The sequence below is a fragment of the Styela clava genome, chromosome 12, assembly GCF_964204865.1.
Source record: "Styela clava chromosome 12, kaStyClav1.hap1.2, whole genome shotgun sequence".
NCBI classification, from domain to species: domain Eukaryota; kingdom Metazoa; phylum Chordata; class Ascidiacea; order Stolidobranchia; family Styelidae; genus Styela; species Styela clava.
Window position 1 is genome coordinate 6,187,335 of NC_135261.1, and position 26,726 is coordinate 6,214,060.

At 37.3% G+C, this 26,726-nt stretch overlaps 2 protein-coding genes across 2 annotated transcripts in view; both read right to left on the minus strand.

Annotated features, from left to right (window-relative positions):
* Window positions 1-26,726, minus strand: part of LOC120330499 (titin-like) — a 281,688-nt gene that overhangs the window by 131,918 nt on the left and 123,044 nt on the right. Inside the window, exons 104-116 of the mRNA XM_078118750.1 lie at window positions 21,591-21,632; window positions 20,145-20,391; window positions 19,657-19,819; window positions 17,718-18,813; window positions 7,994-8,061; window positions 7,362-7,501; window positions 6,385-6,461; window positions 4,851-4,969; window positions 3,767-3,935; window positions 2,981-3,133; window positions 2,286-2,460; window positions 1,690-1,788; window positions 1,224-1,386 (exon numbers count right to left, since the gene is read on the minus strand). Of these exons, the coding sequence (XP_077974876.1) occupies window positions 1,224-1,386; window positions 1,690-1,788; window positions 2,286-2,460; window positions 2,981-3,133; window positions 3,767-3,935; window positions 4,851-4,969; window positions 6,385-6,461; window positions 7,362-7,501; window positions 7,994-8,061; window positions 17,718-18,813; window positions 19,657-19,819; window positions 20,145-20,391; window positions 21,591-21,632 (2,711 nt within the window). The remainder of the gene's footprint in view (window positions 1-1,223; window positions 1,387-1,689; window positions 1,789-2,285; window positions 2,461-2,980; window positions 3,134-3,766; window positions 3,936-4,850; window positions 4,970-6,384; window positions 6,462-7,361; window positions 7,502-7,993; window positions 8,062-17,717; window positions 18,814-19,656; window positions 19,820-20,144; window positions 20,392-21,590; window positions 21,633-26,726) is intronic.
* LOC120330501 (titin-like) lies at window positions 8,850-11,383 on the minus strand. The gene has a single exon (XM_039397469.2). The coding sequence runs from the start codon at window positions 11,023-11,025 to the stop codon at window positions 9,433-9,435; it is 1,593 nt and encodes a 530-aa protein (XP_039253403.2). The 5' UTR covers window positions 11,026-11,383; the 3' UTR covers window positions 8,850-9,432.

Below are 26,726 nucleotides of genomic sequence, written 5' to 3' on the forward strand. Positions count from 1 at the left end.
AAAAGTACTTTACTTAATTTGAATGCATCACCTTTTTAATAGGGTTAATACAAGTCATAAATGAATCTAAATTTCAAAGATAAATTATATATACTAAAGCTATAAATTTGACACTTGACAAACATATTAATAAATTAGGGGTCGAATCTTTTCCCTTTTGACATTTTTGGAAGACTTAAAAGGCCGCTAAAAACGCGCGCGATTGCATTTTGTTACAATCGCCGATTGTTTTCGTCAGTATGGCGTGTTTTAAACCTTAAACATCTTTACGCCGATGTTTATTCTTCCTAAATCAAAAATTTCCATTGACGTATACGTGTATTGTTCCACAATGACAACGATAATTGCTTTTTTGTTCTCGTTGGGAATTATGAGTTCAATGTAAAAAAAACATGTTATCATATTATAGTCATCGGCGACGAAATACTAAAAATAATATTTAATAAAGAGGTATATCCGCAACTCGAATTTCTTGATTGGAAAGCGGCATTCTAAAATATTAAAACTAAAACTTAAATGGGAGATAACACTATAAGTGTTGTTTCAGCAGACTTTATAGACATTGTGAATCACAAAATTTAGTTTAATGTTAGGTTTACTTTGGTTATTCATCATACTAACTGCGAAATCGAAACACAGTCAATTGTTCACGCGTTGTACCTTTTAGCCGCATGCAATAAAATAAATTACAATCGTTCATATTTTGCCCAGACCTTGGGTATTTTATGTTATTTTAGAATTGTATTCTTTCATTTTAGTAATCCTAATAGTAATCTCGAATCAAACGTGAGTGACGATGAGCACAATTAGAATTATTACGACAAGACACTTTAAATGTAATTTAAATGAAGAATGTTGCGTAGGAATTTCCAATTCCAATTTTGATCCCCTTCCTCTTAAGAATCCTGGCTGTGCTCCTACTTATAAATATTGTCATTTTTTAATTCCGCCTTTTTGCCATATTTCGAGGCTATATTGTTGTCCAGTTTTATCAAAGCTGTTATTGCTTCTTTGAACAGTTACAAAATTAGCCAAGCCAGTATTTTGAAAAGCAACCGAATAGCTCGTGGAGCCCCTGGGTTTCTCTCGCGGAGCCCTGGGGCTCCGTACGGAGCACTTTGAGAACCTATGGACTAGACCACTCCAAAAGGACTTATGGGATTAATAACAACAACTGGCCTAACTACTTGATTATAATTATCTTACGATAATCAGATACTCACAGGTGATTCACGCCACTCCATAAATCTGGACAAAAGTTGTCTGTAGTCAGTGATACCAAAATGACGAGCATATTTCTCATATTCTTTAGGATCAACTTCTTGCATAAGTTCCATAATCCTTTTCATTTCTCCCTCTTTTGCAATTTCTTCTTTAGGGGGAAGTCTGAAATAAAAACATAAAAACGTTGAAATCATAGTTGAACTTTAGAATTGAAACGAGACTTAATCCAACTTTCGAGAAATTAACATTTTGAACCACTCATTTTATAGTAATTTGTCAATATCGTCCATCTAAATTAGTGGGAACAACGACGATCCACTGTTCCGCATCATGCATTTTATAGTCTGTGTGCGGCGAGGATAACTGATCCCCGTTAGGATATTACAAGGTTGCAGTTCTATTAGTAGTACAGTAAATTGATAGTGATACTCGGGACTGAAATTTGTCGCACATCCTTTTACTTACTTTTTCAATGCAGATTTGTCAACTTTCTCGACGACTTTTTCAGTAACATCGATTGTGAATTGAGCATCTGCTTGTCCATGTACGTTAGTAGCAACGCATCTATAAAATAAAATAAAAACATAATCATCTGTTAGTAAGTTTCCTATTCACAAATACTTTTTTGAATTAGTTACATTGAATCCACCCGCTTTTTAATAGTATTAACGTCGCTGTGAAATGCAATTTAAACATTTAAACACAGAGGCTTCTTAACAGTATTAAAAATACGGTGAAATGCAATTTGAATACTCTGTCGCTTTATGACAGCATCAAAGTTACCGTGGAAGAGCAATTTAAATTTTTAACTTCGTCTGACGGTTTCTAACAGCATTGACGTTACAGTGAAAGGCAATTTAAACCTTAAACGAATAACGCAATCATATTTTATTCATTCTTTGAATAAGTAGCAATATTGCGTTAGTTCATTTCAAACTACCCGTTACAAAACTGCTAGTTTATTAAATAACAGTGGAATTTCTGATAAATCTGTTGAAATTCTGATCTGAACAAAAAATCACTTAAATTTAGGTAGAGGTATATATAGACATCTTTCGCACCTATAAGATCCCTTGTCCGGTTTATCAAGTTCACTAATCTCCAATTTATGGAGATCTGCGTCCTTGGATATTTTAAATCTTCCGTAGCTGTTCAGTTTTCTCCACTTCCCCTTGTTCCACTGCACACTGGGTTCCGGGTCTCCCGACACTTTAGCGGTCAGGACCACAGATTCACCTGAAAATGTAAAAAAAAAAAAGATTAATTAATCATCAAAACTTATGATGTAAAAGATATTTAGTTAACGCACACGATTTGCAAGAAGGTAACGAATTTTTAATTTTGCACCGCTATATGATTCCCAGCGGAATTAGACAAGGAGAAAGTGTTAGTGCAGGTCATTTTGTAGGGAATTCACAGAGTTTATAACAAATAACAGTTATTCGAACAATTCGTCCCACTATATCCACTCAGCGCGAAACGCGGAATATCGCCGACAGGCTAACACGGACAATTTATATTAACAATTATTTATTTTTACAATACAATTTTAACCATTGACTTACACCGCAAGGGCGAGCGGAGTCTAATTGGCCACCATGGTATTGATGCTCACTTTTAATGTTTGGGTAATAAATTAATAAAACTACTAACGATAGGACAAAACTAGAAATATATTTAACAAGTTTAGTTAAGCCTTAATTACGATTTATGAATTCGCACACGGAGTAATGCATGGATTAAGTAGACATCTCACCTTGTGGCTTAGAAACACTCTCAGGGGATGTGACGAAAACAGGCGATTTCTTGTCTTCTGTAGGTTTCTTCTTTTTAATAATTTTAGTTTCTTCAGTTTTCTTTGTTTCAGTCTCCTTCACTTGTACTCGGAGAGATTCCGCTAATGGAATTTCTACAAGAAAAACGGAATATTTGTTTCATAAGAAAAGTTAGATTAATATGTAACTTAATGAAAAGATTTGGAAACGTATCGTCTATTATTAATAATAAGATAAGTATTCAAAGTTTAATAGCAAATCAATAGTCCTAAATTTGTTAATGAGAAACGGCGATCAACAGGTCCGATTCGTCGAATTTGGATATGCCATATTAAGTGAAAATTTCGCCGCCAATTTGTAATCACACATTATCGACTCTTAACTTGCGCATTTTTAATCGCGTAATACACTGTAAACACGGTTTGCGTTTCTCGGTAGATACGTTGCAATTCAAGAGAGAGAAGGAGATTTATTTTTCGTCTACCAGAAAAAAAGAAGCATTGCAACAATAAAAAGATATACAACAACATACGTAAAGTTTTTCGGTATAGACTGGGGGGGAGCGAAACGACGACACGGTCATCAGAGTCAGCTCCCCCAAAATGAATATTGTGTGTGAAGCCTCCGCATAGCGTGATCAAATGACACAGTCTATTGAAAAACATCTAGTCGGTTTACCCGCCTATTCCTGTCAAATTCGCCATAATAGCTTATAACGAACTGGCACTATTTAATAGTGAAACATTGCGCGTCAGTTTCAAGCTTACCTTCAACGAGCAGTGATATTCGACATCTCGTTTCTCCAGCTGGATTATCAGCGATGCAGTCATACACGCCAGCGTCACCAGCTGTTAACTTCGAGATTGTCAAGGTATATTCGTCAGTTCCAATATCGTGTGCCAAGGATATTCGATCAGATGGCTTTAGCATCTTGTTCTGAACAAGAAAATTTGTGCGTTTTCCAAATGAACTGGTTTTAAAAGCTAGTTAAAATGGGCACAGCGGCTTCAGTGCTTGGTCAAAGCGTAATAGCATATTCCTGCAATAAGCTAAAGGTGACGGTCACGTCAGTACAAGTCACCGGTGAAATTGAAGCTATTTGGTCGAATTTGCTGAATCAAAGTAAGCTTGACATAAAAAAGGGCCGTAAATAAACATATACTAGAGTGGAAGATGTAATCAAACAGCTGTATATTTTAGATTTGTGCTCCGTTATTTACATTGAATAGTGTAAAATTAAATTATTTGTCCCATTAATCGTAAAATAACCTCAACTGTGTACAACTATGTAATGCACACGATAAAAGCATACAACATCAATATATTTGAAATTAGTCGGTGGAATTTACGTCACAGCTAAATTGAAGCTTTGAATTGTGGGCGAGCATGAACGACCATAGTACTGTAACGGGGGATAAATTTCCTCGTCATTCAAAAATCTTTTTATCACTATAGATCGAATACATTCAAAAGTAATGCGACATCTGACTCACAGCACAGCCTTGTTGGCCCTCAACCCACGTTTATGAAGAAAACTTTCATAATTAGTATGTCCTTCTAGTAAGCATTTACGGAATTTTCAAAATGTAGACCAAAGACGCCTAGAATTTGGAACGGTGTATGTGCCTTCCTAATAAAATTGGAAAAGCAATTTGAAACTTTAAGTAAACCTTGATAAATTTTGTCTTTTAGGGCATAGACATATCGACATTTCACGCCATCCACGCATTGTTACGGGGCATATATGACTTCAGTATTTTGCAAAAACAGAATAAACATGTCGAGAAAACAACGAGTTCCTTGCTTTTGTGCCCGACGATTAAGTTGATAAACCTGGATTTAAATGATTACCTCTTTCTCCCAGCGCACGTCCGGCTCTGGTATCCCGGTGATTTTAGCTCGGAACGTGAAGGATTCTCCATACTTGGCAGTTCCTGCGTCTGGTTTTACAACAAACTCGGGTGCAATACCTAACGAACAAAACCGTAACATATATTCGAAACCAGTATCGTAACAGGTTCATTTAAATGCCTGATTCGATAATTGAATTACATTTTTAATGCGTCATCTTGAGCAAGATTACGATTGCGCACGATTAAAAACTTGACAATTCTGCCAGAAAATTTGCAACTGATGCCGCAATAAAAACACGTTTATCAATGCAGCATCAAATCAATGTTGTGCGCAGAATTTGGCAGAAGCAAGTTTTCCAGTAACCAATCAAATTTTAGAAAACGAAAACTAATTCAATTTTTTTTAAACAGTCGAATATTTATGAGAAAGACTTTGATGTCCTAGTTTGGTGTCGTGGTAAACCTGAAAAGGTCCATTTTACTTCAAAATAATTCAGGTATAATCCAACTGCAGACGAAAATTCATTTTAGCGATCTTTCATGAAACGCGGATAAATAGCAAAGTAACTTAATAATATACAGAGTTTATTGCAAGAAAATAAAACGTGCAACATTCAACAAATGTAAAACAAAATCATGCAAATAAAGTGCAAGCATGAGAACACCAGTAACCTATACATTCCCGTCACCGTTACAAAAGAAAAGTCTAATGTAATAACATAAGCTCAGTGTAAAACGAAGATAAGTAAATTTTTACATTATTTCTCATTTAATCATACATTTAACTTGCCTTCAGTATTATTTTTTAAGGCAGAAAGTCCAGTGGGTAAACCAATGTATTTAACAATCCGAGTCACGTGACAAATTACGTCATATATGTCTTCCTTTTTACTAAATTCGTAAAATTGTAATTTAAAATATATTTTTCTATATAATTATCATGACAGGCTACGTCTGAATAATGTATATATATAAAAACAGATATGGCAAGAACTTTACAAATAATATATTAATGGCTTTTAATATAAAGAATAAAATAGAAAAATAGTGTTGAAAAAATATATGTGAATCTGTTACAGTGGATGCCAGTCACAACCAAATCAAGTATTATCGTAGCTTTCGAAAATATTTGCTACATTCCAATAAACTGAAATTTGTCGAATATGGTGAGAAACGATCATGCTGATAAAGTGGAAACATTTAATAAAAATATCTGAACAAGCAACAAAACAAGCATGCAAAATAAAAATAAAAGTGCAGTTTAATCAACATAACGATCTTTCTTTCATAAAACTAAGACTATAATACTGGGGCAGTTATTGGTAAGAAAGCAAGTTCAGTTCTTCCAGCGTAACATTGTGATCAAACTTAAGTTTTGTGTACAAAAATATCGAATACTATGAATATACAGCCACCAGAGTAAAGTCCGTTGTAACAAATGTACCAGTGAGGTAATGCAGTCGTGCTTTGTTGAACCTTATAACTGAACCATGCAATATAACTCAAAGCAAAACCGATCACTGTTTACGGACCTTCTACAATCAATGATGCAGAGCATGTCGCAACACCGTATTTGTTCTTGGCCATGATCGAGTATGTTCCAGAATCGCTGCAAATGGAAAATGGCAAATTAAATTATTAAAAACGAAGATTAGGCAACCAATTATCTAGGTGGCGGGCGATGATGCATACGACACGATGATAAAAATGAAGTTACTACTCGAAAATCGCAAATACCAAGTATAAAGATGGCCGACAATACTGATCTACCAGCCTCGCTGACGTGAAAGCGCTCGCTGGCGAAAGCGAAAACGAAAAATTCACCCATACCAACGCGTACAGCCTCTTCGATGTGATTAACGTATAATGGGGCAAATTGACAACGATTGATAAAAAGGCTTGTCAAATGGAGTTAATTGCTTGTCAAATGGTGTTAACTGATTAACTAACTATACACTCATTTGAACTGAGAAATTGGTATGCAATATATTTCAGTTGTTTGAAGAAAAAAAAAAGTCGCCCAAACCTTCGGCGCGATGGCCTCGACTTAACTGTGTTTGCAAACGCACAATTGTAAATATATTAACGCAGTCCTCTTCGATGCAATTGACGTAATATGAGGAGAATTGATAACGATTGGTAAAATAGGTTTGTCAAATGATGTGAACCGATAAATTATACACTCATTCAAACCGAGAGATTAGTATAACCATTAAAGCACATTTCAGGGATTATAGCTATCTTTCAGCTACTTGAAGAAAAAAACCTGCGCCGCGACGGACTCGCCGCGATCAAAGCATTGATTAGACTGTTTGCATGTTGGTGACACATTTCTGGTTCAAATCTAATGCCCATAACTTCACCCAGGGTGTGATAAATTAGGTTGACAATGCCACGCCAGGAAGATTCCGCTCTTTTAATCAATAGTAGTTAGTGCCTTGCACATCACTAGATATTAGCTGCCACCTGTACATGGCCTTGTTCGGGGCGTCTTATGAAAACAACTCACCTGAGCGATATATCCGGAAATTCGACGAATGGAGAAGACTCGTCGGTGGAGACGAGTTTTGACTTGGACAGTTTAACACCGTCCTTTGACCAGGTAACCTGGATCGGTGATGATCCGGTTAACTCGCACTCTAATCGTACCTGAAATTGAACACAATAATTGTTATACTTTTGATTAGTTTAGAAAAGCGTTTTATTTTTGACTAAATAATTGACTGCAGTATAAGTTGTAACAATTTTTTCACCATCGAGCTCGTTGCGTAATCGTGACTAGTCTGAATAATCCAGCCGTTATTAGAAATTGTTAATTATACATAACGAGCAAACGATTTTCTTGTTATGAGAAGTAAAATGGGGCATGCTTGAACATTTTATTCCGGGGCTGATAGAGAGACCCGCTTTAGCCAAACTGTGTCGCATTGTACATGTTCAAATTTAGAGATTCGCGACGTTTGATAACTCTTACATAAATAAAGGTATACGCATTATACCCCGGGATCGCTGGGTATCCCTAATGAAATTAACTATTTATAAGCAAGCTTTGGAATTCAATTCAAGTGCAATGATATGAAGTATATTACGCAATTTGTGTCACATATTATGGTGTTGTGTAAACAGAATAAATCGACTTACTTTCTTTCCTAGTTTTGTTTTCGTAGGTTCCAATTTCTTCGTAAAACTTGGTGCTTCAAACTTTTCTTCTAATTTGTTTAATTTTTTATTGTAAAAATATGCAGAGGTAGAAAACAAAAAGAAAATGATTAGATTTGCAAGCAGAGTAAACATTTACAGTGGAGCGTGTTCATGCCTAGACACGAAGCAATGGATGGGGATGGGCATTCAGTGGGAAATGGCAAATGATGGATGGGCAGGCAAGGCACACTTAGTCATGTGCATATGGTAATGGCGAGATAGTGAGAAATGAGCCATGGGAAAGAAAATGCAGTTGAGTGTAATATTATCAATGTGAATACGAAAATGAATAACAAGCATATATAAGCGTTAGTAGAAGCAGAAAACGTGAAAAGAGAAATTAGTGTAAAACGAAGCATAGACAGATGAAAAGTGCATTCCCGTAGTATGTGTACCAGGTTAGGACATAATTTTATTCCGATTTTTCCTTATTGTAGTTCTATTACGAGTTCGGGACTGTCTGCGTTAGCCAAGTGAATATACCCCTTGCCTATAGGTTTCAGTCCCTTTACACAACTTGATGTAAAGTGGGCGAACAAAATTAGTCACCTCCATATTGGTACACATACTTCTGGAGCGCCGAAAAGTGAAATGAAAGGAAAAGTAGATGCGAGAAATAACTTCGAAAATTGATTCACACCAACCGCGAATCAGCAACTCAATCCATTTAAGCTCGTATCCGAATCTCGTAGGCGAGACTTATTTCAATTAATCAAAAATCTTTTAGTTACTTAAACTTTAGTACCATTCAAAATCTTTGCGAGTCGGAAATTTAAGCTTGACCGACCGACAGTCTTGTTTCGAAAATTGCTGAATAGAAATTAGATTGTATAACTAAAATAACCATATATATATTCTATACTTTATATAAGCATGCATAACGTGATAAATTAAGACTTAGTACTAGTTTTTATATTTCGTGAAAAAACAAGTGCTGCGTTTAATGATATTGCATATTATGTGACACAGTGGCTATTAAGGACCTAAACCTAGGGTGGCCAGGTATATCAAGGTAACTAATTTTGCTACTCAAAATACAGTGATGTGTGTCAAACACTGAATGACCAAATATTCGAATTTGTGTTAGGTTTGCTTATCTGGACAAAAGTTCTTCGCGATTCCGAATTTTGTTTGCAAGAGAAATTACAATTGATAAAATAATCCAAATATGAGCTATATAATGCTGAATGCGATATAACTTTCATTTTGACGAAAGTTACCAACAAAACAGTCATTCACGCCGAAGATACGATTTAGGTTTGGCGATTACGGCGCATAGTCAATACATAAGACAACAATATTTAAAATATATAATACTCCATACTCCTATAACTGCACTACAGCTTAACGATCCTTAACTGTGCTAGCTACAGTACATATTAAACAGTTTGTTTACAAACAGATGTGCTAACAGGCGAGTGCCAAGCAAAAACGGTGCCAATTTCGCGCCAGTCCGAAAGCAATTTTTGCACGTGTTGGGTGACGTGTCGGCTTATGCAACGACCGAGAAATTTCCCACCTTCTCCTGTCTCGTTGTCGTTTATTTCCCGCGTCGGCTCAGTCGCACATTCTGAGGATTGGTTAGCAGTTGCTAAAAATGTTTGCGATTCTTGGCTTCGAAATTGCCGGTCAGTTTGATTGAAAATCCCACTTTCCTCAAAGGTAGACGTACTTTTTGTGAATTTTTGTGCATTTGGTGATACCATCAATTTTGCCGAACATTTAGTGCTCCCATATTCATTTTCTGCGATGCAAGTGAACACTCCACTATGTGTGAGGTTTGCGCCGCTGATAAGTAAACAACCGGCATCATTGTCTTCGATAATTCCAATGTTGTCGCCACTTTGAGTGATATTTACGCCATTTCTTTGCCAAGTAACTTTAGCGGGTGGAGTTGCATTCAAAATATAAACAAAATGTGCCGTTTCGCCTGCTGTTATAAAGCAATCCCGGATAGGATTTATAAATGCTGGCGAGTTTGATTCAAATTCAACTTTTATGCTCGTTTGTGTTTCGTCGGATACTTTTTCCACAACTCTTTGCTCCATGAGCTTTTCACGTTTGTCGATTTCTTCGCGTATTAGTTTTCGAACCTCGTCCATCCATTCCGAATCTTTTAGAACCGATATATTTCTCAGACTTGCAATTGATGATGTTTCACTACACAGTTCGCTAGAATCGCTGTATATGGTTGGATATTCTTGTAACAAGCTTTCTTCACTGAATCGAACTAATCTTGGGCTTCTTCTGGTCGGTGAAACGAGTAAAGAATCGCGGGTAAATCTGTTTTCGATGGACGTTTCGAGTGAGCCAAAATATTGGGTCGGTATTTTGCCTTCAATGCTAGGAAATGTCGTTTCTGATAGCATAGATCCTTCTAATATAGTTACAGTGGTGTCTTCAACAAGCGTAGCTGAAATTTCACTTCGATTCAACTCAATTGTTGACTGAAACTGAGTGTAAGTTGTTTCCGACGCATTTGTGATTTCTAATTCTGATTTGCTCAATTGGGAATCGACAACATCTTCAATTTCCATTCTTTCGTCAAATTCTACTTCACTTTTAGTTTCAATTGTTAGTTCATTCGTTTTTACGGTTACGTCGGTTATTTCGATAACAGTAAGCTTTGCGGTACTTGTCGTTTCACCATGTTGATTGACTGCTTTGCATGTAATTACATACCCGCTGTTTAACTTCACATTTGGTATCATTAGTATATGTTTATCGCCATCCTTGATGTAGCGATAAACAGACCCGCTTCTGATGGGCACATCATCAGCAAACCATGTAACCAACGGTAGTGGATTTCCTTTTACCGAAGCAGAAAACTCGGCACGCTGTCCAATTCCGACTGAGGAGTCTTTCAGTGGAATTTCAAATGTCGGCTTCCTGGTGAGCTGACGACGCCGAGCTGGCGGTGAATGTACACCACCCTTTGTGGTCATTGTTGGGTGAGATAAAAGTACGTCCATTTTGGGGGTAACCGGCAATTCGGATCCGCCATTGAGAGACTGCAGAAGAGACAGGCCAGCTGATATCACAGTCAGACTTGTCGAATCTTCAGTTTTTCCTAGAATTGAAACACACAAAAATGCATAATATTGAGAGTTACAAAAATTTCATGCAAAATATAATATAGTTTCGTCTAAATAAAACGATAAAAATCAAATAGCCTAATATATATAGAAAAATAATGCATAATCAGTCTACAGTGTTTTCAATTCGATAACGTTCTCAGCCCATTCCCGGGCGCAATGTCAAACGGTCTTTTTAGATTCCGACAATATAAACCACGCCATGTAGATCTCCGTACTATGACTGTAGGACTAATTAATTCATCCTGAGTTCGGGGTATGGTCGTCTACTTCAATGCGCGTTACTTTTGTTGCCACGCCGACTGTACTCCACGCTTTGCAAATATACACCCCTGCATCGCTTTTACGTATTTTATCGATGGTCAATACGTAATGGACATCCAAGTCATTCTCCAGTAACGCTGCGTCCAGCTGTGATGGAAGGCAAGGAGGTCGCCATGCTTGTGCCAAACCATTTTCTTCGCTCGTTACTACGCTGTGAGATATGCGATCGTATATTTCTAGCAATCGGCCATCTTTGTACCAAGCGATTTTAGCAGATGGATAAGAGACCACAGAACATTTGATTTTTCCTATTTTTCCTTCTTTAAACGACAAACGATCGAGTCTATGCCCAATAAACTTTGGTGGAATTACGACATTGAAAGTGGGCGGAGTCTGAAATCCTCTACCACTAGATTTAGCGGAATGTCCCGATGAATTATTTTTCAAATTTGCGCTCTCAATATCCGGAGTCATCGTGCGATCAGAATCATTATCCGAATCACCGGCATATGACCTCCTTCCGACTGGGGTCGCAAAATTTGAAGTTATCGAATCTCGACCAGTCGGAGTTTTAAATCCGGTTTCCGACTCCAAATCTCCGGAATGGCACGACATATATTCCAAACACACATCTGTTTCTGTTGCAATGGACATTACATCGTCTTCATGTACGAAAACGTCATCTGCACTCCAAGCGCTTGTGTATGAATCAGCATTGGAGGCAACAGATTCTTCTTCGAGGACTTCAGAAGCATCGCGCTCAAAAATACAAATGTCATTACAATAATCTGAGTCTAATATCGTGGCTGCTACTGCATCTACGGTATCGTCCGAGTCATCGCTACCGATATCTTCCACGGTGGTACCGGAGTCACGTGACCAGTCACGGTGGAGTTTTTTTAAACACGAGCCGACGTTTGCTGATTCTTTTTTCGCACTACTTTGTGATATGTTGCACGCAAGTGGTTCAATTCCGATCTCTTCACCTTTAACGTGCTCGTTACCAGAACTACTGTCCGATCCTCTCGGAGTGGAATAGTTACTCTCGCTTGAGCAAGAGGATTTTTGACCAACGGTCGGTTTCGGATTAGACTCCGACGATGAATGATATTCTGATTCCACACTCGAACCGCGGCTCAGAGTTCCATTTTTAAACACTAGAGGCCGCCCAAGAAACGATCTGTGGGTTATATCCTCGTCAAAAGAATTTTTAGGCGTCAGCTTGCCTCTTAGTTTTTCCGCTGAAAGATTCAGAATTCTTGGCTCGACGATGTTTAGCGTCTTAGTAGTACTTTCCTGTGATTGTAGTAGTCTTTCATTAGCTTCAAAAGAAGCGAGCGAGTCGGCTGAATCGACAATATCGTTTTCAGAGCTAAGTAACATTTTAACTTTGTTGAAATCGTCTCTTTCGTTCGCAGAATGATACTCATTATCAGTATATTCAAATTCATCAACCTCTATAATGGGAGACAGGTCTTTAGGTGTTGGACATCGATATTCAATATCGTCAAAGCTTAGTACTGGCTTGTCTGGAGATTTTGAGGTGTCAGTGTCGATTAAAACTGATTCTCTAATTTCAGTATCATGTTCCGAATAAGCTTCGTTATCTGAGTTTTCCTCCATAATAGGTGATAATGCGGGTACTTCGATATGATTTGTAACTTTTAAATACTCCTTGTCGGATTTTGGTTGCGACATATTGGCCATTGGTTTCTCCTTATGCTCCATACCGACATCTCGCGGAGGTGTGATTCTCGACATAATGTCTGACGCGTCACCTGATCCTCGACGCTTTTTGGCGTCGTGAAGTCGAGCATTTGGACAAGCAATAAATGACTCAAATTCTTTATCAGATGTGTTTGTGACGCTTTCAACATCTGTGAATTCACTATCGCTGGTCGTTGAATCAAATCCCAAAACTCTCGATATTTCAGCATTCAGTATTTTTTCATTAGTTGGTGATTTAATTTCTTCTGCATCGCCAGTGGTTTCATTTGTTTGAGCGAATGAAAATACATTTTTGATTTGAGTAATCTCATCGCTTTTAAGTATTCGGGGTGAGGAAATTTCAGCTTCGCCTTCATCAGAACTTATACTGTATTCTGTAATGAGCGGTGAATCAATCCTTTCTTGAGTGTCAAGTTCGTCTGGACATTCTGGAGACCACGGTTCAGAATATGCATCAGGAGACAAAGGATGCGGTTCTTCGACTTCTTTGAGATTTTCAGATACATTTTCACTTTGTAGACCTTCACTTGTTCTAGGTGCTTCAGAGGTATGTAAAGCAACTGATACAGCATTAGATATACTCTGCAAAGTGTTTTCGGTATGTTGGTTTACTGTACTACTTTCTTTTTGAGTCAACTTTATTACGGTGGATTCGGAAATTATTCCACATTCTGAATCACGATGTATTGCTATTTCATATGCAGGCTCAAGAATATCTTCTTGATCTCCAGGGATGCTGTACTTGTACGCTGAAAATGCATGCGGTTCATCTGTGGTCTCATCAGTAAACCTGAAAAATAATATTCGAATTTAATATTATACTAACAATAAAAATTTAAAAACAAAAAAATGAAAATAAAGAAATATATCGGCATTTAATATTCAATAAAATTTGCTCAGAGCAAAGTTATCCGCACTCACTCAAAAAAAGAGATTGAGCTCCAAGACCTACTGGTATTATAAAGGAATATAGCGTGGAACTACGCATTGCAATGGTTTCTAAACTTTTATGGTTCGTGACCCCCTACCGTACTCATAGACCCCTGTTCATCATTCCAGTGGTATTTATAGTGTTATTTTGATTGTTAGATTTTAAATCTTATTATGTTCAAACAGTTCATGCTCAACAAAGGGAAAACACACTGTCAAACAACCTCATCAACCTATGAAATTGGGAAGAACGGGGAGATCCCTTGTAAAAGGACAAGTAAAATCAGAATTGCGCCCAGTATGGTAGCCCCCTCCAATTGTTCTGTACCACCTTGGCCCCCATTTGGAAACCACTGCATTAGCTAGTACCAATGGACGCGAGACTCAGAACGGTTCGTGTCAATACGCTCAGGAAAACAGCTATAAAGTAGTAAGCCCAGATATGTAGAAAAGTGACGTAAGGATTTCTTAAATTTGAGAAGACGGAATAGCGTATTATATTTTGTCTGCAGAATTTGGGAATACTGGAATCCTACTACTCAGGTCGCGCATCGTCGTAATGCCTTCAGTAATTTACTTAAATTATGTTCAAGTCATGATCTAAGTTTAATCACTAACCAATTGATTAAGAAACCTACTAAAATTATTCTTCGGGTCAAATGTCACAAGTGTGAACCGTTGATGAAGTGGGACTCGATATGGTAACATAACATTGGTGGTAATTCAACGATATATATTAAGAATAAAATGCCATTTGAATAAAAGTATTATTTACTAATACTTCCTATGTTATCAATAAACTTAACCCATAGGTCAAATGTGCAAATTTACTCACCCTTGTGCATCTATGACGTCTGTATTGTTTGCTGAATTAACATCGTTTTCTGACCTATCTTCTTGTGGTGGGGTAATTACGATATGATGTTGCTTTGGTGAAGTTTCATTCACTAAATCTTCCCCGAATGCTTGTCGATAGAATTTTGATGCGTCGGTTTCTTGGCTTAAAAATTGTCTTGTTAACTCGCAAATTTCTTCATTGCTTTCTGTGATTCCTAGTATTTCCTTCAAGTTTCCAATAGTAGCGTTTACATCCGAACATAATTCTATTGCCTCAGCGATAACATTATTACATTGCTCAGTTTTTTCTGGTTGTTTCGGTTCACTTTCAGCACTTTGAAATGATTCAGGCGAGCTGTTCGGATCAAGGTTTGATACAAGTTCAAAAAAGTTAGAAAATCGTCGATTACTCTGATGAGCAGCGCCATCTTCCGGCGAAGACGACGGAGTACTGCTGTTTTGAGCATTTCTCTGTAATTCGTCTTTGAACGCCGAGTAGGAACATTGACGCCTCAATGTCCCATCATCATAATTGGGACTATCCGCCTCTACGCTTTGCGAGGTTTCATCACTATTTCCTTGTTTTAAAATATATTGACTGAAGATCTCCTTCGGACTAACGCGTTGTTCGTCAATACCGGTACTGGAAATCAATTCTCGAATTACTGCTTCATTAAACTCTGACCCAGTGCCGTTTGATGAAGACCACAAACTGCCTGATATTGATGTCGAATCCGTTTGCAAGTCCTCATATCCGGGGTCTGGTAGAGGGTAGGAAAATGAAGGATAAGAACCACGTCTTTCATAATCGAAGGCATCAGTATCCTCGAAAACAACCTCGTTTGAATTACGATCCAAAACTGTGTTGTTGATGTCACTAGTAACTGCACAGTCAAATTTAACGTCGTCTGTGTCAAAACTAGCTTGTTGAAACTTACAGTCTGGATTTGGAAAGGCTTTCTCCAAAACATTGCAAAACGAAGGTACTTTTTTCACGCAGCCATATTTTACAGGCGCAGAAAATCGTCTATGTATATCATTACTTAGATCAAAGTGACTCGAACTTCTCTGGCCTTTACCAATGTCCCTTCCAAAATCGCTAACCTTCTGTTTATGTGATTCTCGACATTGTGAATCAAAGCTGAGTGAACGTACCACCCGAGATGCTGGCACTTGAAGTGATCTATCATTGCTAGTTAAAGTTATAAACACCGATGTTTTAAAAGTTGGTTCTGTAACTTGTCTTTCTAATTTCCTTCTGTGATGATGTTCACTGCTCGCTGTGCTGAAGCTGAATGACGTTTTTCCGATGTCAGAGTCTCCCTTATATATCGCCGGAGAGTGCGAAGTTATGCATTTCTCATTGAGTGCTGTTACATCATAATAGGGTGTAAACGATAAGTCAGCTGATGTCGTCTGCGATAGCGAATTTGCCGCTAATGTCTTCACGCCATCATTTGAGAGTTTTTGTTTGTCGGTGTGCACTGTCGCATATTCTTTCTTGTACATTCCTGTAAAATATAGTTGGCTATTTAGTTTCAAATGTCAGCTGCCGACGTATAGCTTGCTTTATGCATCAAACATGCTTCGTGCAAATGGATGATTCAAAAAAACAACAATTTTAGGATTGAGCAAAATCTCAAAACAATGGCTTTCATATTTATTATATTATATCTTAGCTTCGAGGTCTTCCGAGAATATGAGTAAATTCACTATTATTTAGGCACGTTTAAAAGTCGCTTACGTGAAAAAAAAACGGATAATTTATTTTTTGTTGGAATTGACCAAAATAGTTGACAAAAAATTAGTACCTCTATGAGTACAATACCGGAATACATTCAGTTTACTAAAGGATATTTATTATGTGTATTATCAAATTTGATTGGTCGGTATTAACTTTTAAAAAAGATGTAAAAATTACCTTAATTTGTGAACATCCTCATTCCGTGCAAACACTACAGCTTTCACTCGATAATTCGAATCCATGCTTCGTGCGTTTTTCATAACACGAACAAACTCCAACATGCAGTGATTTACCATATAAATGTATCGCCTCATTCAAATATAAAATTTTACTCCTGCATTCCAGAACGCAATAAAACATGCAAAATATGAAGACTAGCTGACTGAAAATTACAAAAGAGCAACGCTCCAATGTTTGAACACGAATGTTTCGCGTCTGCACTGGTACTGCAAGGCTGGATGATAAATCAACGTATAGTTCATACTTCATATCATAACTATGACATAGCAATTTGTCCCTCCATCTGAACTAGTGAAGAGAGTTGCAAGTCAGTGGGAAATCAACTGCCTCCGTTAAAAAATATAGCAATTTTGTAATAATATCGAATAAAAACATATTTATGACTGTCATACTGCATAACCAGGACATTCAGGGGAGCTCCTAAAGTATGCGCACTAAGATGGCGCACACCCTGAACTCAGTTTGTGTACCAGGTTAGGGTTCAGGTTATGCGACATCTTGATGCACATACTTCAGGAGTATCCATTCAGGTCTACTGGCCGGGACTTTGCCAAAAATATGAAATCGACTGGCCCATTAGCAGCAATTTTTTACCCAGAACAATAAACACCCAACCTCAACAGCACGAATTCAACTAAACAATTTATCATGCATCCTTCCCATCGCAACGTTGGTAAAATGCGATTCGCGATGTGTGATTCATATATTCACGGATCGAGTATGGCATAAAGAGAAGTTGAAGTCAAGGAAAAAATAAAAGGAAAAGCAGAGACACAAAGCATGCATGGTAAGAAACATCGACATCAAAAAGTTGAATTTTTCTTACCTTTATTAGCGCTGACATTGACTTTCACGGTAGATGATACGTCACCGGCAACGTTGAGGGCTGAGAACGTGTAAACCCCGGATTCATTTGAAGTGGCTTGTTTCACCATTAACGAGAAAACGTATCCGGTATTACCGGATCCTGATAGATCAGTTTCGTCAAATAAATATGTTTTTGAGTTCTCAGGAATCATGATTGCGTCTTTAAGCCACACCGGTTTTGGCTTGGGTCGACCGGTTACCTTACACATGAGTGAGAGTTGATTACCGGATACAACGTTCATGATATTTGGTAACGAGTCTACAATAACCGGAGCTTCTTTTTTACCGGATAGAGATGACCGGCGGCTACCTATAGATTCGTCCATCATGAATACACCACTTGTGCTGGCGGTGGAATGAGTCACAATGTCGCTCGAAGCATCAAAATCCGGTAATTCTAAAGAGTACGATCGTGTTTCGTCGCTAAACCGGCTATGACCGGTTAAATAGGTATTCAATTGTGACTCAACGTGATTTGATTGACGTAGGGTTGATGACGAGGGAGTCATGGAAACAGAGCTGACTTCGCTCTTTGGCGCCATGTTGTGGATAGTTTGGCCATCCCCGCTACTACAAATACTGTCTGCGCGTCTACCACGCAAAGGGAAAGTACCGTTTCGTAATAAGTTGCTCATAGAGGATGCACGAAAACTAGCGTTTTCAGCTGATAAGGTCGATCGTCTGCTGCCTGTTAAAGGCGTCTCGAATGACCGAGTTCGTCGAAAGTCTTCACGCAAGCTTTGTGATCTGCCTTCTCTGCATCTAGCTTTTTCGAGGTAGTGTTTAGCAGAAAATGGCATTCTGGGAGAACCATTTGAATTCAATCGAGTTTTCTTAGGGGGATCTCCCAATGTTTCTAAGTTGAGTTTTGGTACTCTGGGTCCATTTCCAGAAATTGTCACGTCGACGTTAGCTGTAGATTGGCATTCTCCTTCTTTGTTACGGACGATGATTTGATAAAGGCCGGCATCTCGAGATTGGCATTCTTGAATTTCAAGTAGAGCGAAATAGGAGAACATGTCGCGTTCGATTGTGACTTTTATTCTGCCGCAAATCTGGAGAAAAAACGAAATTAATTACAGGAATGAGACATACAACTAAATAAGTCAGCACTCTGAGGCCACACTTTATAACATATATATATATATATTTTTTTGTGCTCCAGAAGTATGTGTACCAATAGGGAGGTAACTAATTTTGTTCGCCTATTTTACATCAAGTTGTGTAAAGGGACTGAAATCTATGTGCAGGGGGGATATTCACTTATATTCTATAATCTATATACTGATATTTCGCGAAGTCTTCTCGTTTGCGAAAACTAAAAAAACGCGAAATTCAGATGTTACGGAAAGCCTTACCTAGCTCTTATTTACATAATATATATCGTAATTCTAATATACCTTGAGATGATAAATATAGTTTTCGAATCGTGATTTTGAGCAATGAGCCAGGGTGCCAGAGTGTATTGGCTTCACAAATTAATTATGTTCATGCGTAACCCCGTTTCCCTCTTTTTATCGATTGTATAGGGTAAGCTATAACATATCAACAAAGATTCGATCACTCAATTAACATACAGGGTGTCCATAAAGCCCATTTACCGTTTCAATTTTGTTATTAAGTCAGTTCTCAATATATCTTAACCAGGTTTATTGTTTTTTAATCAGTAATTGTTTAGTTATTTTTACTCCATTTAATCCATCATTGAGGACCAAAGCAATATATGGTATCGATAAATTCTCTTTTCAATTGTGCAATTAAAGAATTTTAAGACTTTATTCTAAAACACGCTATATTTCTATCAACTTGTAGAGTGTCTTGTTCAAAGACTTGTTTGAATGTGTGCAAAACATAAAAATATAAAATTGAGAAATAATTGAATATAATAGTAATCCAACCTTTATAGCTTCCCCATTACAAAACCACATAATTTCTGGCCTTGGAGCCGCAATGAATCGGCACATCAATTCAGCTGTGTCATCCGTTTCTATGGTAACGGGTTTAAGCTTTTGCGTGAACGCAGGTCGGATTAAATCTTCCTCTATGTCTGGTTTCTTTTTTCTGCAAATAAAAAGGATAAATATTTGAAGTCAGGAGAGCGAATTTGTTAAAATAACACTCACAATATGCAATGCATACTAGAATATGCTGCACTAAGCGCTAACTTCAGGAGATCGCGTAGAAGGCATTTGCGTTGCGGAATGTGAGGTTGTGCGTCTTTTTATCGCTATTGATATACCATGAACTTGGGCGCGCCCTTGATAAATTTGAGTGACGATTCGAAATAATTAGGTTACAATAATAGGTTAATTACAATAGGTTTGGAACGATTTTTTGAGTGTAAGTAATTAATATTTTATTTAAAAAACGAGTTCAAAGTTATCACCTCAATAATATAGGGGTATCTGGCAACGATGGATCGAACTTCGAATGAGAAAAATAGTTTTCTTTGGCGAGTTTCGTAATTTCAGATCTTCGGATTGTGAATTCTTTGCCGGTCATGGAGCTCGTCACAAGCAATGTTTCGCCGTTCTCGTCCGTTTGGTTTTCGTCTTCTTCGTAAGACGAGACACTGAGAGATTCCTCCGAATTCTTAATCTGTAGATTACTTTGATGAGACTCCGATATGTGTCCTGTATTGCCGTTTTGTACAAAGAAATTAGAGTTGGTTTGATGGTGTTTAGCAAGCGAGTAGAAAATCCAATTCAATATCACAACACGCGAATTTACAACATCAACAGCAAAACAAGTTTTACTTTAACAAACTTGCTACGAGCAATACTGTTCATAACTAGACTTATCATTCAATTAATTACACATAGAAAATCATTCATTATTGTAAACATACACAGCACAAATACTTTACTAAAAGTTGATTCTAAAATGCTACCTCTTTAACCTTCCAATATTTAGCCTATTTGTACCTTTAAGAATAGATTCCCTACCAGTAAGGACTTACCAGAAGCAGGGAAATCAAAGAGAAAGAGTAGATGTTCAGAAATAACTTGAAAAAAACTGTGTATATATATTTGCTGTATACCTGACTTGAATCAATCTTTTTCATTTCGAGTGAATATGGAATGAGTAATGACTTTTAAAAAGAGAAAATTATAGAAATATGATAGTGTGCTAAAAACAATATAGTCGAAAATGTATGAAATATGTGTAACTGATGTATATTCATTGTTGTGATATGGAATGTAAAGCAGCTCTAGGTCAACAGTTTTATAAATACCAGCTATTTGTAAATGAATGTATAATTGACAAAAACTGATAAACTAAATTGAAAAAACATGAATGAGGTAATACAAATGTCAGATAGAAATAAGAAATAGAGACAATATTGTGAGGTAAAGAAGGTGTAAATGTAGCTTGAACGAAAGATAAGAAGATACACACACATAACGACAAGAATGCACTGATGCATGTATTGATAAAATTTGAAGCAATTCAAATAAAAAAAAAATGCACAAACATGCACACGAATTCACAAAATATGAAATATAAGAAGAAATATAATTGGATTGTAATAAATACTAAAATAATCTCGTGATACCATGCTTATAGTTTTTTAGTTTGCTTTTCGCTTGCCACGTTGATTTCGAGAGCCAAAATAAAATGAATTGTATTGGTCGGCCGCACTAATGCGAACAAAGTTGACCGTTTGAGTGGTAAAATTGGCACGACTGGGCATGTATTGTACTGTATTAGGTATTGATTTCGAAACTACTATTAGAATATAAAGAACGATAATTTGATGACGACGTAGAGCCTATAACAAGATATGTATTTTCAGATCGAGATAAAATGATTTGGATAAAAAATTCAATACCTTGCACTGCGACATCTTGCTCTTGTGTAGTTTCAAAAAGCCCTGAAAGGATATGAGTATAATGTCAGTTTGAAAAATATTCGAGTATCAAGCTATGAAAAATGATAACATGCACATGAGTAAAATCTGTGACGTCGATAGCGTACTTTAAGATTTAACAAATGTTTTACTTCGTTTTCAGATACTGCTTAACATACTAAAGAATAATTATGTCAAAAACAATCGTTCCGGCACTCGAGAATGCATTTGAAAACGCTCTGCGATCCACCTAATGCGGTACAGGACGATACAGATTCCATCGACAATCGGAGTCATTTGCAATAACTTACCCGATCACATCTCGGTGAAATCCCACAGTTGCTAGATGTGGGTTTACCTTACGGCACAGCATTTGTTTATATCTAGTCCTATACCGATATATTCAACTCTATGATCTGATCCGGATACAAAATATGACTTTGCACTGAGGGTTTAAATTGGTACACTGATTTACAAAGAACGAAAGCCGCTGATTCTTACTTGATTTAAGCCTTATTCTAGCATTATATGAAACACGGTTCCCGGGCAAATTATTGCGAAGACCGAGTTACTTGGCGGTCGTGGTTACCAGTGCGTTATACAACATGCTTGCATTGAAGACTAGATTGTTTGCATACCATGAATATACGTTGTATTCCGGTCTAGTCAAGTTAGAATTAGATCCGCCTGATCATTTTGAACGACGCGCGATACGTCACACGCTCTTTATGTATTGGCCGATTGCGTTTAGTTCATCTATACCTGACATGGACAAACTACAGCCAGCGGGCCAAATCCGGCCCGTTGGGTAATTCAATCTGGCCCGCTGTGAATATTGTATATGAAATGTAATTTTTTACGTCACACTTACATAGCCCGCCAGTCTAGGTGGGCAAAATTTTTGGCCCCTTGTCCAGAAACCTTGTCCACCCCTGAGACTATACTCTGATAGCATACTGATCTACTTACTGTACGCATAAAAAATACCTTTACAGTCATAAACAGACTGGAAATAGATTGAACATATTTCCTGGTATTTCAGCCGTTCCAATAAACTTGGCCGCATCCGAACGCAATGCTACTGCTGTTTTCAAACGAATCGACAGTTATAATATAGTAAATAATCCACTAGAAATATCTAGTAGGTCTGATCGCATAATCATTCAATATGAATCTGGTTCGCGGTGAAAACCTATATATTTCAACCACAACACCTTAACCTGAGTGATTCAAGAGTCTTGTCGCACACTAACACAGATATTATTTGTCTTAGTGTGCAAAAAGACTCTTGAATCACTTAGAATAGTTTTCTTTACTCTTGCTACAGCATCCTTGCATTATATGCATACGGGTCCACGAGCACAATAGAATAGAAGATAGATAAGTAGTTAGTCGCGCAGAAATCAAATCATTAGCGCACTTTAACCTGATATGTCTGATATGAACATGAACATTCCTATTCAGCATGTCAGATGAATAATGCCGTCATAATCGAAATTGTCACAAATAGATATCGTTAATATAACTTTACGGTAGTTCTGCAACGTTATATAAACCTTGACAGTTGTATTAATACCCAGTCAGTCCGACAATTATCTATACTTATTATAATGCAATTAGAAGTCGACTTAATCAACAAATGTGCAAAGATTTTAATCGAATGGCAAACCTAAGCTTTATAAAAGTTAATATTCTCAACTAACATCTCAGTCTCCACTACTTAAAGTAGCCTAGCTTAATTTAGTGATCAAAAAGTGCAAATATTCCAAATAAATTGTAATCCTAGCTTTTATTTGAATACAATAATCTGAGTCGTTGTCCTGTACGCTCACACCCCCCTCCTAAAATTAGCCTACTTATGGCAATTGGGATGATGATGATGATTGGCACGGCAAACTTCAAACCTCGTTTGAACATTTCTTTTGACTTTGTTATATCTACACTTGCACTGGACGATGCAGTCCCAGCTTCGTTGCTTGCGCTGCATTCGTACAACCCACTATCTTTCAGGGTCGATTTTGAAATAGTTAGAATGGCTGTCATAATGTTTTCATCGGTCTCTACATTTGTCGACAGATTATCTCTAGGGAATTGGATTGGTTTGCCGTTTAAAGACCACGAAAGTTGAGCTGTAGGTCTGCTTGAAATTACACATCGCAGGGTAACTGAATCTCCTTCATCTGCTTGTGCTGGGGTCAAAGGTACAATAAACTCTGGTGCCACAACTCGTCGTGGTTTCTCTTTCGGCGCAACTTCGCCTCCTAAAATATATCATAAGATTGATTTAATTTACAGGTTATGGGCAAGGTCGATCTTGGATTTGGCAGCCGGCTTACTTAGAAGGTACCAACCATGGCGAATGCTAAACTCGGACATTTTGTGGTTGGACATGCATGCATAACTATGTGATCAAGATATATACACGCATAATGAGGTATCTTTTCAATTGGAGGTATTTGACATTGAATACAAATATAGGATTCAAAGTATTCAGAATGTGCTAAATTTATGAGGCATGATTATTTTGTTTAGTACTGTTAAGATATTAGTAGCCGGGCCGATATTCTCAGTTCAACCGGAAGGCTTAAGTAAAATTGAAATGAAATTATGGCCTAACCCTAACCTGGTACATATACTACGAGAATACCGGCGGACCTACCTCCAATTTGCAAATTTGCGCTCGATGAAGCCACTGATCCCTCAGGCGAAATAACTTTGCATGAATACACTCCTTCATCTTCAGTAGTGACTTTCAGTATATGCAGTTGATGAATGTTTCCTTGCTGGGTTATCCGAAGTTTTCTAAAAGTAAAACGGATTTATAAAGTTCTGAACAATTTCTCAGAAAATTACGAAAATAGCTTTTTTAGTCAAATTAGAAAATAGCTAAATGGTTGTTGTATTTCAATCCTTATCTTAAATTTCATACTTTTACTTTCGTAATATTTAATATCAGAATCTTTCTTACAACCATTTGTCCCGTGCTGATATTGTAACTACTAAATATTTCGGTTCTAACTCTTGTAAAATGATGGTTACCATATCAACTAGATAACGATGAAATAGTAAAGTGTGCAGTATAAATCATTCTATACAGTAATTAGGAATGTACAAGTAAACTCCCCAAAATAGCAGGAAAAAGCGAACATGGTTTGAAATACTTGACTGGAAAATGCACTTTTAAGTGTATCATGTTACAAACAATTCCTTAATCAATTAAGTTTTTACCTCGAAGTCCTAATTTCAACATCGTTATGGAACCAGGCAACAGAAGACCGGATCGGTGCTGATATTGTACATATAAATTTAGCAGGATGCCCTTTCTTTGCGAAAACGGATTCCAATAGCTTTTCGAATTTGGGAACAGGTTCTTCTTTTTCTTTAACATCTGAAATTGATAGGAATATTTTATACGATATTTTAAAATGACAGGAAGATATAGTAAGATAAAATGCGGTATTTATTCAAAGATTTATATTGCAAGTATAGGCCAATATTGAATCTTGATCCAAAAATATAATTTCGTGTTTTCATATTATTAGGATGAAATTAAACTAGTTTTCTTGATTACGATTTAAAGTTGCAAAGGGGATTTATCGATACCATATATTGTCTTGGCTCTCACAGATTATTAAATGAAGCAAAAATACTTGCACAACTACTGACTAAAAAACAACAAAGCTGGATAAGATATATTGAGAACTGACTTCATAACAAAATTGAAATTGTAAAAGGAGTACCCTGTATAATTGGATAGCCAAAAACTGGATCATGAAAATAGATCTTGAAACAGACATATCTTGAAATTGCTCCTATGCACAAATCATGAAAAATACTAACCTTCGACCATGATTTTTGTCACAGCTTCTTTGTTGTCAGTTTCCCATTCCCAGTCTTGTTTCGTGCCTGGTTTTGGTTTTTCTTCCGGTTGCTGTTGCACTTCCGGGGTTGATACCGGAGTGTCAACTTCAGGAATTGGACTTAAAATAGTTTCATCAAAATCTTCTGGAAGTTCAGCTTGAAGTTGTGGTTCTGTGGGAACTTCTTCAATAACCACTTCCGGTTTGACTTCTGTGACCTGTTTGACCTCTTCAGTCTTCTTTGAAACAGTTATTTTTCGTTTAGTTTCCGGTTTCAATAATTCTTCTTTCTTTTCTTCGATGACAATTTCATCAAAGCTGCGTGTCGTTGGATTCCATACTCGCTTCACCTTTTTGGTATCGACTTTGACGGTCGTTTTCGTTTCCTCCACGGTTTTCTGAACTTTGGCATCAACTTTTGTCTTCTTGTGAGTTTCTATTGGTTTCTCTTCTAAAACGGGTTCTTCTTCCAACTTTTCAGGTACTTTTTCAACGACCTCTTCAATTTTAAGTTTTTCGTCTTTGGGTTTATCAGGTTTGACTTCTGAAGTGCGAACTTCTTCTGTTTCAACTACAATTTCTTCAAAAGCCCTTTTAACAGGATTCCACTTTTTGGTCTTCTTTTTTGTGATAACAGTCTCTTCCACAATAACCTTTTTTTCGACTTTACCAGAAGCCTCGGTTCCCTCGACATCAACCGCCACTTCGAGCTTTCTTTCAGAAGTCGGTTTTTTGGGCTCTTCCTGCGTTTCAGGAGACTTTTCTGGCTTCTTTCTTTCAGTAGTTTTAACCTTCTTCTCTTCAATAGATTTTTCTATTTTAGTCACTTTTGTTTTTTTTTCTACGGGCGCTGCTTCCTTAGGTGTCTCAATTTCCGCAGGCTCCGTTTTCTCGGAAATCTCCGGAGTCGGTGCCTTCTCGGTCTCAGCCGGTTTCTTTTCAACCCCAGTCACCTCGTCTTTTGGTTTTGCTATCTCTGGCTTTTTAGCTATCGGTTTTGGTTGTTCAACCGTTTTTGTTTCTGCCGATTCGATCACAACTTCTTCAAAGCATCTTTTTGCAGGGTTCCATGTTTGTTTTGTTTTAATAACTTTCGTTTCATCGACTACAACTTCATCTCTTGTCGAAGTAATTTTCGGAGATACCTTCATTGGCTGATCGACCGACTCTTCCGCGGGTTCAGTAATTGGAATCGGTTCTTTTGGTTTGTCATCAGATTCTGGCTTCTTTTCAACCGGTTTTTCAGGTTGATCTGAAA

What these genes read in the sequence shown, in the direction of transcription:
- LOC120330501 (XM_039397469.2), bottom strand. Translation starts at nt 11,025, where the DNA reads ATGGACGTACTTTTATCTCACCCAACAATGACCACAAAGGGTGGTGTA.